Source organism: Coturnix japonica, chromosome 3 (genome assembly GCF_054131305.1).
Source record: "Coturnix japonica strain WE chromosome 3, WE-NBRP24, whole genome shotgun sequence".
Lineage (NCBI taxonomy): Eukaryota > Metazoa > Chordata > Aves > Galliformes > Phasianidae > Coturnix > Coturnix japonica.
This window is the reverse complement of record NC_140665.1, coordinates 104,224,232-104,242,616: the sequence shown is the minus strand read 5'-3', so window position 1 is coordinate 104,242,616 and position 18,385 is coordinate 104,224,232. Positions and strand designations below refer to the sequence as shown.

The 18,385-nt window shown below is 50.8% G+C and overlaps 1 protein-coding gene and 1 long non-coding RNA gene across 3 annotated transcripts; both read left to right on the top strand.

The window, feature by feature from the left end:
* Positions 1-805: 805 nt before the first annotated feature.
* Positions 806-7,104, top strand: LOC146761621 (uncharacterized). Of its 2 annotated transcripts, none has more exons than XM_085542340.1 (4): positions 806-3,892; positions 4,082-4,208; positions 4,807-4,917; positions 5,026-7,104. In XM_085542340.1, the coding sequence occupies exons 1-4, from the start codon at positions 3,869-3,871 to the stop codon at positions 6,156-6,158; spliced, it is 1,395 nt and encodes a 464-aa protein (XP_085398466.1). In that variant the 5' UTR covers positions 806-3,868; the 3' UTR covers positions 6,159-7,104. The 2 variants fall into 2 exon arrangements, with proteins under 2 accessions (XP_085398466.1, XP_085398465.1); XM_085542339.1 differs by having other exon boundaries at positions 5,023-7,104.
* Positions 7,105-7,223: 119 nt separating this feature from the next.
* LOC146761620 (uncharacterized) lies at positions 7,224-16,097 on the top strand. Its single transcript, XR_014944322.1, has 3 exons — positions 7,224-8,753; positions 15,340-15,438; positions 15,806-16,097. It is a non-coding gene; the product is annotated as an uncharacterized LOC146761620 (long non-coding RNA).
* The last annotated feature ends 2,288 nt before the right edge of the window (positions 16,098-18,385 follow it).

Genomic DNA, 18,385 nt, shown 5'->3' with positions numbered 1-18,385 from the left:
CAGTCAATATCGTTGCACTCTTAGCTCCAGTTTTATTCAATTTCTTGCCAGAGTAACCCAGCAGGTACAAGAATTTCTGTATTCCTGCTTGTTTTCTTAGCTTATGTTTAATTAATCCAAAAAAGGAAACCTTTTCCTGTTGGGCAGTAGCATCTACTACTGTTACAAAACCATCTCTGGGTAGTAAGAAGCACCCATATCCACCAGAAAACGAACCTCAATATCCTGCTTTCCTAAATGCAATTTCCCATTGCAGTTTGCACACTGCTTTCCTTCCAGTGAGGTCACTCCCAAGTACACTGCCCGGTGCAACTCAAGGGTAGGTATGGCCAGCCATACGGACCACAAACCCACACAGAACCGCAAGGTATCGCTGCACAGAATACTTATTAGGAGCCTTAGACAAGGATCTGGGGAAAGTCGTATTCTTACAGCAGCTTCTGGGTAAAGCTCCTACCCACAGCTCGGTTCCATTGCAGGAGTTCTGTTCAACACACAATGTCCTCTGGTGCTGTACCGGAGACTGCCTCTTGCTGGGACATACTCGTGGGGGAGAGCAGTAACAGGAATGCCAGGACAGCAAGGGAGGGATGCCTGATGACAAGGGTGTGCGAATGTCCCCACCGAAGGAAGCAAAGAGAGCCGGCAGAAAGCGATGCTTCATTAGCGTAACAAAACACAGCCCCCATTCCTCCCTCCCTCCTCCCCCGCACCCCTTCCCATCGCCATCCCCCGGGGGCAGATGTGCCATGAAAACGAGCTCTGGGCGTGATCGTTGTGGGAATTCCTGCCTTCCTGAGCCTGTGCGGAAGAGGCGAGAGCCTGGCTGGAAGCCATCCGGGCAGCACCGCGGTGGCAGGAGGTGCACCAAGGCCGTCCTGCGGCCAGCTCCGGGCTGAGGGCACTCGGCGTCCTCTGCTCTACGCGACTCCGAGGAGCCTGGCTACCTGCACCAGAGCTGGGAGCAGCCTGCTCCGCACCCAAGGTAGGTGCCCTTCGTGGCTCGTGCAGAGGAGCGCACGCTTCCTGCCCCCTGCCAGCAGCACCGGGAGAGGAGCGGGGAGCGGCCCCGGACGGGGCGGAACCCGCACTGCCGTACCCCAGGCGGGACCCTGGTCCCGGCTCCAGCTCCCGCTCAGCGCAGCAGGTTTGCTGGCCCAGACGGGCTGCAACCAGGGCGGCAGTTCATGCAGCCCGGGCTGGGCTCCGAGGGGCACGGGAACGGGCTGGGAGCTGGGACAGTGAGGAAGGGAGCAGAGGAGGTCAGCGTGCTCTGCTGCCCGGTTGGATCTCTGTAACACAGCGCAGCTGGGGCTGCAGTTCTTCCTCTGGGCCACGGGAGACACGAGACGGCCTCGCTCTGCAGCTCTGCACGCGTGGATTGATGGAAGCTTTAAACCCCCCGATGCCTCCTTTGGAGTGTCTTAATGTGAAGCCTCCAAGTGGAAATTTGCACTCGCCCTGCTCCTCCTCCCCGGCAGCCCCCAGCTTCCCTTCGGGGACCCTGCAGGCAACACGTGCCTCTGGCGACCCTTGAAATGGCGTTACCTTTTGTTTGCTGAGCGCTTGCCTGATGGCTCAGCTGGGGTTGTGCAAAGCCCTGGCAAGGCTTTTGTTCAGGCTGTCCCGGCAGCTGCAGATGCCTTGAGCACACAGCTGCGGGCCCTGAGCACATTCAGCATCTGCAGCAGCTGAGCACTGGGCTCTGGAACAGATGATGAGAAGCTGGCAGCCTGTGGGCTGACTGCATCAGCTGGTGGTGGCTGTGACCGTCACAGGCTGGTTTGGCTGCAGTGCTGTCAGATACTCTCTCTTCTCAGGAGATGGAAAAATAATCTCCATGTGGTTGGATGTTTTGTTGATTTATTGTTGTGTTTAAGTAAGCCATCCTATTTATTTGAGAAGTGTGAACCATCCAGTTGACTCCTCATCATTTTGCACTTCCTTACCCGAGGAATGTGAGCCATCACCACTTTTAGGTAACATCAGCAGTAGGTGGTTTTGAGAACTACATCAGTCACCTTTACAGAGTACTTTTCCCAACCCTTTTCTGGGGGCTTGCTTGATTTCAGCAAGCCCAGGGCTACTTCCACTCCTGAGAGGATGTACGGACATCTGCCAGAGGATTTAATCCATTTGCCACCAGGTGTTCCCTCATGGATCTGTGGAGGTGGTGCTCCAGCAGGCTGCTCTGCTGGCAGCTGCCATCTGTGCTGAGGCTTGCTGTGATTGTGTGTTGGGGGCTGCATTCACGGTGTTCTTCCATGAACCAGGTGCTTTTCTGCACCTCCTGCTGGATGGTTGGATGGCCATACCATTTTCTAACAGTATTTCTGCATCTCTTTCCTGGGTAGCCGTCCCCTTTAGGCATGCTTGCAGTCAATCAAAAGATCCCCCAGTTGGCACAGTCTGTCCTTGTTGTATGTCCTCAACTTCCTTCATCACTCAGACCTCCAATGAAACTCCCCTTTCCCATTCCTCCTGTATCACTCTTCAGTTTCCTTAACTGCAGCTAGGGCAGGCAATAAGCCGTCGTTCTGCTGCCTCTGTTTGCCTTAACTGTGTAGAGGCAGTGCCTTTAATTAATGCTATGGGTGCAGTTTTGCATCTGTTTGGAGCCAAACCCTACAGGTGGAGGATGTGTGGCCTAAAGGATTGTAGGTGACTCGGGGAGGTCTTCGTTTATTGTGTGAATAAGCATTACCTGCACAACTTGCACCACGTAGTGCAGCAGAAATATTGTGGTATATCAGTCGCTTTTGATTCTGGGAGGACCGGTGCAGTTCTCCTTTGCTTCATATGTCACTTCCAAACCCGACACGATGCTGATAACACCTTTCCCATTTTGCATCCTATTACTGCCCCCAGTGACCTCTGCTTGCCGCTCAACTACTGCTGTTGCCACGAGAACATTCACAGAAGAATTTGGGATGCGCTTCATGTCTCTTGTCATCGGTTTGTTTCCCTTCTTGCCATCCTGCAGACTTTGCCCATTGGTCACAAGTGGATCCAAACACAGCATACACTCCTAAGGGAGAAGCAGGACTATATTTGTTGATATAATAGGGATATGCTGTAGTGATTTAACAGTGACTCAACAGGATCGGAGGTGGCTGGATACACTTGGTTATTTACTGCATGGAGGGTAGGGTTACGCACACACCTACAGGAGGCCCTCCCATTGAGTCACGAGGCTCAGAGTAGTTCCCCTTTCTTTCTCGTGTCTTCAGACCACAGAGGTAAGGAGCTAGGATGTGGCTGGATCCTCTCCTAGTCCCAAGCTTGGTCAAGGCTTTGTGTGGAAGGAATCATTCGTGCACGGTCCCTCTAAGACAGAACCTTAGAGAATACATGAAAGCTCCAAAGTAACCACGGGTGTCTTACAGAAGATCTGTATTGAGAAGGAGTCTTGATGTCAAGCTGCAAGGGATCTCTGTGCAGGTGTGAGCTGCAGAAACAGCCCTGCTCGAGGGCAGGTCCTGTGGTGCAGCCCGCTGCTGTGCAGCAGAGCTGGAGGGGCACTTGGGCTGCTCCCTCTTTTGGGGTAAGATGACTGCCTCCTTGCTGTGCTTTGTCTTAAGTCCCCTCTCAGTCTCAGCTGTTGAACTAAGTGTCAGCTACCAGTTGTTTCAGCCTCCCAGTCTGAGACAGCTTTGTGACGGTTCATCTCTTTGAGCCAGACTGTTTCCTGTGCTGCAGCTCATTGTCTTCCTCTGCAAGGCCAGGCAGTGCCCTGCAGAAGGGCTGAGCTGGGACTGGGACTGCTGCATTTCCTCACAGCTCCCCTGCCATTTCTCTTCTCTCTGCAGGCTCCAGTTCAACTTCTGCCTTCCAGCCGTGATCATCCCAGCCTGCAGGAGAGCAGCAAATGGCCGCAGCACATCCAGTTGAGGTAGGGGTTGGGGAAGCAGGCAGGAGAGGCCAAGGGGCCAGGGATGTGAATGCAGGGGAAGAGGGAGGTGCCCTCAGCCAGTGTGTGTGTGCTGGGGACAGAAAAGCAGCTGGGGTGTGAGGTTCTGTCCTGTGCGAGCTGCTTGCCTGGGCCTTGGCTGTTCCCAGCAAGGAGCCTCTTTGCTTGCAGGAGCCCGTGAGCTTTGAGGAGGTGGCCGTGTATTTCAGCAGGGAGGAGTGGGCGCTGCTGGACCCTGTGCAACGAGCGCTCTACCGGGACGTGATGTTGGAGACATACCAGTGTGTGGCCTCGCTGGGTGAGAGCTTCTCTGCCTTTCCTCCTCGTTAGGGCACCTTTGGCTGTGCAGAATGAGCCTCTGCAAGCCGGGCCTTGAATAAACACCATGCAGCTACATATTGACTTACACCACAGTGCCAGCAAGAAAGGAGATACTGAAAAGCGTGATTTTCAGAAGGGATTAGTTTGCACGGCACTCTGATCAAAGCCACAGAGTTAGTGCTGGCAAGCAGGCATCAGCCAGGAGGGAGAAAACCAGCCCTTGTGTTGTGTGTTGCTTGGTGCCACCAGCTCCAGCTCACAGATGAATCCCTGGTTACTGCTATGGAATTGAGGATTTTCCATGCAATTGCCATCAACATTTTGATGCCTTGACCACTGGTAGACTGTAAGAAAACAAATAAGCTGTTGTAAAGTTAATTTGAAAGAAAAAATATCCCTTCACAATGTTCAGAGATGTCAAAACATTCTTTGCTCCAAGGGAAGCTGTAGGCACAGTGTCATTTAGACCTAAATGGTGGTTTCTCCTTGGGGAGGGGCACAGAGTGGAACTGTTGAACAGGCACTGTGCCAGCATGAGGGAAATGCTCTCTTGTTCCCTATTTCTCTCCCTGAAGCTCCACTTCCAGCCCCCAAGCCCGTGGTGATCTCCCTGCTTGAAAGAGGGGAAGACCCCTGGATCCCAGATGTGCGTAGCCCTGAGGCCATGCCAGGAGACCTCAGCCCAGGTGAGGTGGTGGAGGGAAGGGGAATGTTGGGGCTGTAAGAGCCTTCTCTGCCTGTGTTTTATTTTGGGCACCGTGTGTTATTGCTGCATTTCCTCTGTCATCCAGCAGCTGATGGGATCAGAAATACAAAGGAGGTTCCGCAGAGAAATTGTGTAGCGGAAATGCAGCGGAATTGCATCTCTGTGGAAGAAATCAGAAGGGATGTCCAGGAAGTCCTGCAGCAAGGTCAGGGTGAGCACATCAAGAAGCCCCTGGGAAAGCATCTGGGAATGACACTGAGGAACCCAGTGGACTTCAACATAGGTCCAAAGCAGCCTGAGGAAACCAGGAGCAAGGATGTATGCCAGATGAAAAAGCAGAATCCATGCACTGAGTGTGAGAAAAGCTTTAAACTGGATTCCAGCATCACTAGCCACCAGTGCACGCACTCAGCAAAGAGGCATTACGAGTTCTGTGATTCTGCAGAGAGCATGAAATGGAGACTCCACCCCACTGGCCAGCAGTGCATGTACACAGGAGAGAGAGCCTTTGAGTGCTCTGACTGTGGAAAGACTTTTACGGACAGTGGGAGCCTCACTTCCCACCAGTGTATCCACAGAAGAGAGAGACTGTACAAGTGCCTTGAGTGTGGGAAGAGCTTGAAAGGTAGTTTTAAACTCAAAATACACCAACGTGTCCACACGGGAGAGCGACCGTATAAGTGCCTTGAGTGTGGGAAGAGCTTTAAGGATAGTTCTAACCTCAAAATACACCAACGTGTCCACACAGGAGAGCGACCGTATAAGTGCCTTGAGTGTGGGAAGAGCTTCAGAAACAGTTCCAGCCTCACCATCCACCATCGCATCCACACAGGAGAGAGACCCTGCAAGTGCTCTGAGTGTGGGAAGAACTTCAAAAGCAGCTCTGAACTGAGGATGCACCAGCGTGTCCACACAGGAGAGAGACCATATAAGTGCTCTGAGTGTGAGAAGAGCTTCATAAGCAGTTCTAATTTGAAGCGCCACCAGAGCATCCACACAGGAGAGAGACCACATAAGTGCTCTGAGTGTGGGAAGAGCTTCATAAGCAGCTCTGAACTGAAGATACACCAGCGTGTCCACACAGGAGAGAGACCATATAAGTGCTCTGAGTGTGAGAAGAGCTTCATAAACAGTTCTAATTTGAAGCTCCACCAGCGCATCCACACAGGAGAGAGACCCTATAAATGTCCTGAGAACACTTCAAAAGGCGTTCTGAATTGAAGATGCACCAGTGTATGCACACAGGAGAGCGACCCTATAAGTGTCCTGAGTGTGGGAAGAGCTTTAAAAGGCGTTCTGAGCTGACGCTGCATCAGAGCATCCACAGGAAAAAGAGACCCTGTGAGTGTCCTGAGTGTGGCAAGAGCTTCAAAGGGAGTTCTGAATTGAAGCTGCACCAGCGTATGCACACAGGAGAGAGACCATAGCTTCTGTCGGACATTTTAGAACATTTTGGCCAGGCCTGCATGCAGGGAGATGCCTGGGAACTTGTCTTTTCTCTCCCTCAGAGAATCCCATCTGCTGTGTTACCAGAATGTCTGCACCAGTGAGCTGAAATGGCAGGAAGCCTTGAGTGTGAGAAGGGCTTTGTGCCTGGCAGAGAGCTCCTCACACTCCCAGAAGAACTTCATGCAAAGCTCAGTCCTCATTAAACATTGCAGTCCACAGGACAGGTAGCTACTAGGAGTGCATCTCCTGCAGGAAGAGTTTCTCTCAGGGCTGGTGCCTCATTTCTCATGGGAAAACCCCCAGCAGGAGAGACTCTCAGGATGCTGGAGAGCCCAGGGATGAGGGAGACCAATGCTTCTCCCCATGCAGGAAGAATTTGCAAAGGAGACGGCATCACCGACACCCTCTGCAGAAGGGACTTAACCCAGGAGCTTCAGATGGCCTTTCCTTGCTGCCCAAAGTACTTCTCTCACCATGCCCGCTTTCCACTTCTACTCTTCCCACCAGCTGCTTTTTGATGCTGTTTCCTAGTGGAGAAGTGGTTGTGTAGGGATCTGCTGTGTGTCTGTGTGCATGTGTTGCTCTCAGTCATTTCTGAGCGCACTGATGCATCCCAGAGAAGGGTCAGCAGAGCAGTAGCGTGGCTCTTGGAGGTTTTCTGAGAATCTTCTGTAGTGGAAAGAGAAGGGGGTGAATAAAGTAGCTGAGTTGTTCTGGAGCTTTCTTCACTGTAGTCTTGTTTTTGCTCTTAAAATAAATGTCAGCATGTGGAATGAGGAGAGGGAAAGGTGCAAGCAGGGTTTCGTTTTGGTGCCCTCTCCAGCCCACTGCTTGCTTCTGGACAAGGCATTTCCTTTCTTAATAGGGGAGATGCTCCAGGCCCTTCACCATCTTCGTGGCCCTCCGCTGGACTCTCTCCAAGAGATCCCTGTCTTTTTTGTACTGGGGAGCCCAGAACTGGACACAATATTCCAGATGAGGCATTAATAGGGCAGAGTAGAGGGGGAGGATCACCTCCATCGACCTGCTGGACACGCTCTTTTTAATGCACCCCAGGATGCCATTGGCCTTCTTGGCTACAAGGGCACACTGCTGGCTCATGGCCAATCTGTTGTCCACCAGGACACCCAGGTCCCTCTCAGCAGAGCTCCTCTCCAGCAGCTCTTCCCCCAGCCTGTACCGGTGCATGCAATTATTCCTCCCTAGGTGCAAGACTCTACACTTGCTTTTGCTAAACCTCATCCGGTTTCTTACTGCCCAGCTCTCCAGCCTGTCCAGGTCTCGCTGAATGTCAGCACAGCCTTCAGGCGTGTCAGCCAATCCTCCCAACTTCGTGTCATCAGCAAACTTGCTGAGGGTGGTCACTATCCCCTCATCAAGGTCGCTGATGATGTTTAACAAGACCAGACCCAGTACAGACCCCAGGGGGACGCTGCTAGTTACACGCCTCCAGCCAGACACCGCACCGGCAATGACAACCCTCTGCACTCTGCCAGTCAGCCAATTCTCAACCCACTTCACTGTCCACTCATCTATCCCATACTTCCTCAGCTTTATAAGGATGTCATGGGGGACAGTATCAAAAGCCTTACTGAAATCAAGGTAGACTACATCTACCGCCCTCCCCCTGTCCACCCAGCTAGTGACATCTTCATAAAAGGCGACCAGGTTGGTCGAGCACGACCTCCCCTTGGTGAACCCATGCTGAGTACTCCTGATAGCCTCCATATCACCCAGTTGTCCGGAGATGGCATCTAGAACAAGCTGTTCCATCACCTTCCCTGGGACAGAGGTGAGGCTGACGTGCCTATAATTACCCGGGTCTTCCTTCTTGCCCTTTTTGAAGACTGGAGTGACATTGGCCATCCTCCGGTCTTCAGGCACCTCCCCAGTTCTCCAAGATCTCTGATAGATTACAGAGAGCAGCTCAGCAAAGACCTCTGCCAGCTCTCTCAGCACCCGCAGATGCACCCCATCAGGTCCCATGGATTTATCGACCTTAATGTTTCCTAGGCACTCACGGACCACCTCCTCCCCGACTAAAGGGAAATCTCCCATTCCCCGGACTCTCTCATTAACCTCCAGGGTCTGGGATTCCTGAGGGAGAGCCCTTTCACTAAAGACAGAAGCAAATGATCCTGCGGGGTTAGGAAAGGGCACAGCAGAGCAGTCAGTGAGGAGCACAAGGCAGTGAAGCGCAGCACGAGCCATTGATTGCCTGCACTGATGATGTTCTGCAGCCACCTCCATTGAGATGTGCGTCCTGAGTGCGGATGGAAAGTGAAGGGAAAGGAGGAGCGGGGGATGGAGGGGCAGGAAGCGCTTGGTGCCGGCGGGAGCAGTTCCGGGCCATGGCGCCATGGGAAGGTGATCGAGGCCGGGAGGAGCGGGGTGTGCGCTGCCAACGGGGTCGGGCCGCGGTGCGGGGCATGGAGGGATGTCGGGGGAGGAGCTGGCGGTGCTGCGGCACGCAGAGGCAATGCGTGCGGTGCCAGCGAGTGCGTGGAGCTGAAGGAAGGTGTGTAACATGTCCTTGCTCTGGCTGTCAGTGAGCGGGACGAGTCGGGGCTGCAGTTCTGTGCTGGTGTTTGTTGCTGGGACCATGCCATGTGGAACGCCAGTGCCAGCAGTGCCAGCAGTTAGAACCCTGTTGGGCCATGTTAGAACCCTGGCCACAGCTGTTACCTTGGTCACCACTGCCCCACGCAACGCACTCGCCTCTTAGAGCTCCGGCCATTAACAGCCATGTGGGGACCTAAGAGAGCGAGGCTGGAGGAAACCCACCCTTTAGCTGGGAAGATGGTTCCGGGGACTGCAGGGTCGAGGAGGAGGAGGAGGGGGCCTGCCAGGACCATCAGGTGGCAGACAGGCAAGCGAGCCCATTGCCATCGCACCTGGACCAGGCGCGTGACCACCTCCGTGGAGCCCATGGAGGTGGATCCACCTCCAGATGAACCCATGGAGGTGGATTGTGGAGAGTGTTTATGCAGAATGGCTTCATGAGAAAGGACATGAAGAGATTCCACTAGTTAAATTGTAAAAGAATGAATGTGATTAAAGACAAAGACGGTTTATCCTAGGGACGGTCACGGGCTAAGCAGCTGTGGAGAAATCAGTATGTGAAAAGACAGGGTATGTAGCTAAAGATGAAATATGTATCTAGAAGCAAGGACGGCCTAAGGGAAAAGCAAGATGTGTAGCAAGGTGTAGACAAAGCTGCAAAGAAAAAGTATCTATAAGACTAACCACAAAGGTCAGATGAAGTAATGTCTAATTCACCAATCCTGAGCTTTACTTTTGCAATATGCATGAACTTATTACTGATTGTATAAATGAGATGCTGTAACACCTAATAAACGAGGCTTGTTGACCATGATAGCATGAGACTTGTCTCCCGCGGTTACTTCCAACAAATGGTGACCCCGACGTGATAAGGAAAAAAAGGGTGCCACGGGTGAAGAACTGCGTTGGGTTCGGGTCCGGATTTCGCAGCTCGACGGACGATGAAAAGAGCTAAAATTGGAGCTCCGCGTCTCGAGTGACCACATAGGTGGGCTCGACCGACACGTGCTGCCGAAGCCTGGAGGGCTGCAACGGTACCGACGTGAGTAAAAATGGACAGGCAAGCAGCATATAATTTATTTTCCGCTTTTCTTAAGCGGAGACAGTTTAAGGGGGTAGACTTGGAAAAGGAACTCCCTAAGTTATTAGTGTATGGGTATGCTAAAGGGTTATTTCAGAATCTGCATTTAGTGTATGATCTTGCTGAATGGCGTAAATTTGGAGATGCAATTTTTCAGGGAATGATAGATGGGGAGAAAATGGCTAAAAAATGCGGGAAGTGGTGGCGTGTTGTTTATAATGATTTGTTGCAATATCAGGCAGAAAAGGAAGCGGTAGAACAAGCTAGTGCTGTGCAGGAGAGGAATAAGAATTATAATGAATGGTCAGATTGCCCGGGGCCCCCTGCTGTGTCCACCGTAAAGTTTCCGCCGGCCGCCAAGCCTGAGTTGCCAGCGGCTGCGGAGCCGAGTGCCCCGTCTCCGTCTCCCTGCACGTCTGTATCAGATGAGCCGCCTGCATCGACCATGGCGCTACAGCCGGCCCCCTCGACCCCCCTTTGCAATGAGCCGCTCCCTGGGGCACAGAGTGACCTGGCAGAGGCCGTCGCGCAGGAGCGGGGGGGGGCTTGGGCTGCGCTGGCGCGGGATTGTTTAGAGGCAGGAGACGGTGAGGCGTTGGAAGCGGTGCAACAGATGGTGCTGCCGGTGGGGTATTCGCCTGATCCTGCAGGCGGGACACAGGCTGCTATCAGTGTTTTAGATTGGAAGTTGTTGTCACAATTGCGGTCTACGGTCAGTCAGTTTGGAGTAAAAAGTGAGCCAGTGAGACAGATACTGGATTATATCTGGAGTACTCAGGTTTTGTTGCCATCTGATTGTGGGGCTATAGCTAGGTTGATTTTTTCGCAGCACGAACAACTGCTATTTAATGCTTATTGGGAAGAGATGTGCCAACAGAGAATTGTGATAGTTAGGCAGCCCGGAGATCCCTTGTATAACGTAACTGTTGAAGAACTTTTAGGGGTGGGTCCTTTCATCCGGACGGAGGCCCAGGCTTTATTAGGACCAGTTAAATGTAGGGAGTCAATGTATCTGGCCATGCAGGCTATGGATAAGATCAAGGCACCAGGTGGGCTGTCGTCTTATATGGGAATCCAGCAAGGAAGAAATGAGGATTTTGGAGTGTTTCTAGATAAGGTAGCTGGAGCCATAGAGAAGGCTGGAGTACCAGAGTACATGAGGGAAATAATGCTAAAACATTGTGCACTTCAGAATTGTAATGCTACAGCTCGTGGCATTCTAAGTACTTTGAGGAGTAACTGGACAATAGAGGAGGCGTTAGACAGACTATTGAGCGTGCCCACGGGGGCTCAGGCTTTCATAGTTGAGGCTATTAAAGAGCTAGGGGCAGGATTAAAGGCACAGGCTGAGGCTTCTCAGAATCAAGTGTTAGCAGCCCTTGCACCCCTCCAAGCTGCAGTCGCTACAAGCCCACGCTCGCAGAACAGCTCCCTCATGAAATGTTTCCGTTGTGGAAAAACTGGCCACATCCGTCACGAGTGCCAAGCCACTGGGATTTGGCGCAGCAAGTGTCAATCCAACACCCACAACGCTGCTGTATGCTATAGGAAGTCGGGAAATGTGAGAAGCAGCGCACGAAAGAACAGCGGCCGCGCTCCGATACAAGCTGCCGTTCCCAGCCAGCGGCCGCCTGCCCCTCCGCACACGTCGCTCGTCGCGTTGTCGGTCTCTACAGCACCCCCGCCCTCTGCTTCGCCCACGTCGTTCTCTGCACCTCGCCATGCCGCCCCTCCCTCGTCCTGCGCGGCTGTGTCTGTGCAGCCCGTGTGTAACGTGGTTAAAGACACGGATGGACTGAAACCAGGGGATTGTTGTGACCCAGGTCCAGTAGATCCAGAAAGAGAATCGGACGCATTTCTTCCTGATGATACTTTGAAGGCAGCAGGAATGACAATTTTCCCTACAGCGTACTGTGATGTCTTAGAGCAATGCAGATAAGAAACAATATTAAGGGGTGATGCTGACACGATGCAGACCTTTCCTAATCAGGTCCCCTGTTGGGAATCCCTGCCTTATGAGGCAGTGAAGGAGCTAAGGGAGTCAGTGAGAACATACAGAGTTCAGTCAGCCTTTACATACAATCTTTTGGTTACAAACAGTGACAGTTACGCTATGACCCCTCACGACTGGAAAACTGTGTTAAGAATGATCCTCTCTCCTATGCAATACACCGTGTTTGTGACTGAATATCAGCTACATAATTTGACTGATACCTCTTTGCCTCAGACTCGGACAAATCCATGTGGCACAGCACCTCTTCAACTGTGTCAGACAAATGTCACTCACATTCCTGAATTTGGCCGTCTAAAATATGCACATGTAACAATAGATATTCATTCTTCTTACATATTTGCCACAGCACATACAGGTGAACTCAGTCATGACACCCATAAATACTGGTTATCTGCTTATGCTGCTATGGGAATCCCACATACTACAAAAACAGATAATGGGCCTGCATATACCTCTAAGGCCACTCAAACTTTCCTCCAAGAAGGGTGTGTTAAACATACTACAGCCATTGCTCATTCACCCACTGGACAAGCTATCACTGATCACATTTATCAAACATTGAAATCCATTCTTATTATTAAACAAAAAAGGGGGAATATGGGAGACACACTACAAGAAATATTATGCAAGGTTTTGCTTGTGCTTGTGATGAAGCTTTTGAATCGTGCTCATAGATATACAGCTTATGTGGATCATCATTTTGAGGCTTCCCCGGTGCTAAAGGAACAGCCTATGGTTAATGTTTGGAATATGGCCACAGAACTTTGGGACTGTCCTCTACCACTGACAACTTGGGGTCGTGAATATGCTCGTATTTCCACAGGGACTGGCCCTATGTGGGTTCCAGCATGATATCTTCGGTCTCATCTGAAGGCAGAAAATAGCATCCAGCCTTTATAGTAATTGTAATTGTGTGTTTCTTACTTAGTGGTATTGCTTTGTAACTTGCTGTGTTATAGATAATATTAGTAATAGTTTGACATAGTGTGTGATTTTCTGTTTTACCAATGCAGTCTCAAGATTTGGAGTTTAAGGCATTAGCTAGGATGTTGTGTGCTTCTTCTATTTTAGTAATAGATCAGATGTGTATTAAACAGGATTTGATGTAATCAATGCTAGAATCTACAGGAATAGCTCTTTTAATGTTTTAGTACTGTTTCGTTATGATGTTATTAGCCTATTAATTAGCTTTTCTTAATTTGCAAAGACAAAACCTGGAAAGGAATTCTAGACAAAGAGATGACCCTGTATCATATAACGGATACCTATTTTACATCCAATTAATTGGGATCTGAAAATATAACCATGCATCATTTTAGACAAAAGTGCACGCTAATAGAACTAAATTTGATAGTTTATTCTGTTTTCCAAGCAGGTGTTCCACTTGGGCTCTATATCGCACACTGGCCATGCGGATATGGTGTACAACTGGAAGAAATCCTTCAGACCCTGAATGCAGGAGAGAATCTGTGATGGGTGAGAGAGGAAATGTGCACCTTGAAGCAGGGGACGCCCTGCTGGCACAGCCTGTCACATCCACCACCAACATGGTTTGCTGTTTCTCAAGGGTCAATAAGTATTAATGCCCCTAGTGATACTCTAGTACATTTGTCCTCTAAAATTGGTTCTATTTGACATGCTACTTCATTAAATTGCACGATCATTAATCAATTATTAGCCCGGATAACTCAGTTGGTAGAGCATGGTTATGAACATCTTAAAAGCATTTATTGCACAAATTTTAGTGGTCATTAAAATCAATATATCAGAGTATACAAAAATTGAAGACTTTTACTGATCAGTTACAGATTAACACAATGGAACCCTCACGGATTTATTTTTAGGTTGCAGAAACTTAGGTTGCAGTACAAACATGTTTGTTCTTTTTAGTAGGTTTAACAGTAATGTTGTTATGTTGTATTTGACTTGTCTCTTTTTTCACTTTTAGAGTATTGTCAATCGAGGTCTTGATTGAGTTATAATAGTTATGTTATTAATTTAAGTAGTGTTGTTACTCTATAGGCAGAATCTTGGAATTGTTGTAATACAAGAAGAATTTTATGGAGCAGCAGCCATGGATCGAGATGAGAAGTTCACAGAGCAGCAGCTATGGAGCAGGATAAAACTACATGAGAACTGATTGAACAAATGAACTGAACTGCTTGTTAAATATGATTAATCGGTCGTTAAACTGAGCCTTTTCATTTTAAAAGAAAACGGGGGAAATGTGGAGAGTGTTTATGCAGAATGGCTTCATGAGAAAGGACATGAAGAGATTCCACTAGTTAAATTGTAAAAGAATGAATGTGATTAAAGACAAAGACGGTTTATCCTAGGGACGGTCACGGGCTAAGCAGCTGTGGAGAAGTCAGTATGTGAAAAGACAGGGTATGTAGCTAAAGATGAAATATGTATCTAGAAGCAAGGACGGCCTAAGGGAAAAGCAAGATGTGTAGCAAGGTGTAGACAAAGCTGCAAAGAAAAAGTATCTATAAGACTAACCACAAAGGTCAGATGAAGTAATGTCTAATTCACCAATCCTGAGCTTTACTTTTGCAATATGCATGAACTTATTACTGATTGTATAAATGAGATGCTGTAACACCTAATAAACGAGGCTTGTTGACCATGATAGCATGAGACTTGTCTCCCGCGGTTACTTCCAACAGTGGATCCACCTGAGGATGAGCCCATGGAGGTGGATCCACCTGAGGATGAGCCCATGGAGGTGGATCCACCTGAGGATGAGCCCATGGAGGTGGATCCGCCCGATGCACAGCTGGCCTGGCACCACACCACCGTGCCAGGCCCTGCAGCAGTACCACCTCAGCTACAGCATCGCTGGTCCAGGCGCTGGGCTCCGTACCGTCTGCGCGGCCCCCGCCCCCGGCATTAGCTGGGTGGCTTCATTTAACATCAGCTCCTCCTCTGAGACCTCTGCAGGCCCCTGGTTCCATCTGAACCCTGTTTTTATTGGTGTTTTTATTGTAAAGTTTAGTTAGTTAGGATTAGGTGTTAGGATTACCTTATTGTTCATGTTTTTTAATTAGGAGTAGATTATTGTTCACGTTTTATTGTTAGGTGTAGGTTTTTGTTCCTGTTTTAGAGTTAGGCATAGGTTTCTGTTAATACTTAGAGTTAGGTGGGTTCCTACCAGCAGTTGGCAGCAAACAGCGCTCACTCGGTAAGCAAACGTCTGCTTTCTCACCCAATGCCATGAGTGCTGCTCCATGAGTGAGGAGGTCTGTGAAATCTCCGAGGGATGGGATTTGCATCTTGTGACTTTTCTGTTGCAGATTGTCGAGGAGCAGAGCGTGAGTGGCTGTGAAATGCAATTGGGCTTCATGGAAACAGTCCGGAGCTGTGTCTGGAGCTTCCTGCGTGGCCGTTGTAAGGTAGGTGTGCCTCACTGTAAGCATGCTCTGAAGCAGTGCTGGTTAAGCACAGCTCACTCCTCTGTCTTCAACAGATCAGCTTTCTGCACTCTTTATTTCTGTGGCTGGCGTTGTAGAGCACAGCAGCAGCAAGGCCACGAACACGTCCACAACCAGGTACGTGAACATGGGTGACTTTAATGGCTAGAATAACATTGCTGTTAGAATTAATAAGGCAGTGGTCATGCGTGTGTGCTGGAGCTCAGGGATAGGTTTATTCTTGCCTGTTGAGTTCTTCCCTTATTTGACACCCACCCATCCTCTCTTGCTTCTCTTCCCTTTCAGTTGTTAGAAAGCTCCTTGACTGTTTCCCAATTGATTCTTGCAGGACTCGGAGGGTTTTGAGTGTAAGGCTTGGGAGACGGTGAAGCAACCCAAGGCAAGTGCTGCTCAGCTGAGCAAGAAAGCCAAGAAGGAAAGCAAAAAGAAATGATAAGGGCTTGAGCAGGAAGGCACAAAAGACAGCAGAATCGCCTGGATTGCGTCCTCAGAGGTGCACCAAAGGACACATCACTGGCCGTGATTTCCCTTTCGTGGACTGCAGAGAGGAACTGAGGAAGTTTTAGTCATTACCAGTATCCCTCCTATTTGATTTCATATTGAAATGTATTTTGGATGCATTTAGCACATCTGTGTATTGCAAATAAAAGCAAAACAAACATTTGAATGGTGTTGCTGCCTTTTTCAATAGCTGCTCAATACAGTGCCTGGCTCGGGCTGGCAATTGCAGGACCATGAAGTGTTCGGCTTCACATCCCTACCTGAATCACAGAATCACAGAATTGTAGTGGTTGGAAGGGACCTCTAGAGATCATCGAGTCCAACCCCCCTGCCAAAGCAGCTCCCTACACCACATCACACAGCTCGGCGTCCAGGCGGGTCTTGAGTATCTCCAGAGAAGGAGACTCCACCACCTCCCTGGGCAGCCTGTTCCAATGCTCCGTCACCCTCACTGTAAAGAAGTTCTTCTGCACATTCGTGCGGAACTTCCTATGCTGTACTTTCATCCCATTACCCCTAGTCCTGTCCCCACGCACTACTGAAAAGAGTCCAGCCTCACCACTATGGCCCCCACACCTCAGGTATTTATAAACCTGGATCCAGTCCCCTCTCAGCCTTCTTTTGTCAAGGCTAAACAGACCCAGTTCCCTAAGTCTCTCCTCATAGGGGAGATGCTCCAGGCACTTCACCATCTTTGTGGCCCTCTGCTGGACTCTCTCCAAGAGATTCCTGTCTTTTTTGTACTGGGGAGCCCAGAACTGGACACAATATTCCAGATGAGGCCTCACCAGGGTAGAGTAGAGGGGTAGGATCACCTCCTTCGACCGGTATGTAAAAAATGTAATTGCATTGACAGTTTCCATTACAACAAGAGCAGTAGAACAATATGAGTATGCATTATCCAATATGTCATGGATGACACTGATGGGGGCACAGAATGCATTGAGGCCACCAAAGAGCCATAAGAGGGGGAGTGGGCAGCCAAAGCGGAGCCCACCTGTGGGGCAGAGCATGAGGAGCGCTATGGGGTTGGCACTGTGGGGCTGCCCCACATCTCAGCACCGGAGCACAGTGGGGTGCCAGGGGGGGGCACCAAGCTGCTGCAGGTAATGCCAGAGTACTATGAGAACCCATAGGGAACAGCCCCATAGCGCCCCACTGCACCCCACATTGCCCCACTTCACCCCATAGAGCTCCAGTTTACCCCCCATTCCACACCAGATTGCCCCAATTTACCCCAATTCCCCCCCCAGTTCACCCCAATTCACCCCCATTCACCCCCATTTCACCACACATCATCCCAGTTTCCCCCCCAAGACACTCTCATATCCCCCAGTCCCCCCCAATTCACCCCCATTCCCCCCATATCACCCCAGTTCATCCCAGTTCCCCCCCAAGTCACTCTCAGACCCCTCCAGTCCCCCCAATTCTCCCCCATTCACCTCAATTCACTCCACATCACCCCAGTCCCCCCCAAAGTCACTCTCATATCCCCCAATCCCCCCCCATTCACCCCAGTTCATCCCAGTTTCCCCCAGTCCATCCCCAGTTGCCCCCATTTCACCCCATTTCCCCCCCCAGCCCCCCACCCCCTCCCAGCCTGCAGCCCCTCTGTGCCCTGTGGACGCCGATGGGGACCCGGCCTCACCCAGCTGCACCCCCAGGTCGGACCCCCCCCCCCCCCACCACCAGAACCCAGAGCTCATTTTGGGCTTAAAAAGCCCCGGATTGGTGCCAATTTCACCCCCTTTGACCCCCAGGAATGAGGTGGCACCACGTGAGGATGCGTCTGCGGTGCTGGGGGGGCTGATCCTCGAGCTGTCCAACCTCAAGTGAGTGCTGGGGGGTGTTAGGGTTAGGGTCCCATTGGCACTTATGGGGTCTCACTGTCCCCTATGGGGTCTCACTGTCCCCTGTGTGGTCTCACTGTCCCCTGTGGGGTCTCACTATCCCCTATGGGCTCTCATCCCCTATGGGGTCTCATTGGTCTCTATGGGGTCTCACTGTCCCCTATGGGGTCTCATTGGTCTCTATGGGGTCTCACTGTCCCCTATGGGGTCTCATTGTCCCTGCAGCTGCCGTGTGATGAGCACCCATCGTGCCCTATAGGGGTCTCACTATCCCCTCTGGGGTCTCACTGTCCCTTATGGGGACTCTCATTGCCCCCTATGGGGTCTCATTGGTCTCTGTGGGGTCCCATTGTTCCCTATGAGGTCTCATTGGTCTCTATGGGGTCTCATTATCCCCTATGGGGTCCCATTATCCTACAGCCGCCGTGTGATGAGCGCCCATCGTGCCCTGGTGTTGCTGCTGCGGCTGCGTCGTGAGCGGAGCCGGGGGGTGAACAACAGCAGGAGGAGGAGGAGGAAGATGGAGGGGGACGAGCCAGGATGAAGCTGCAGCTGTG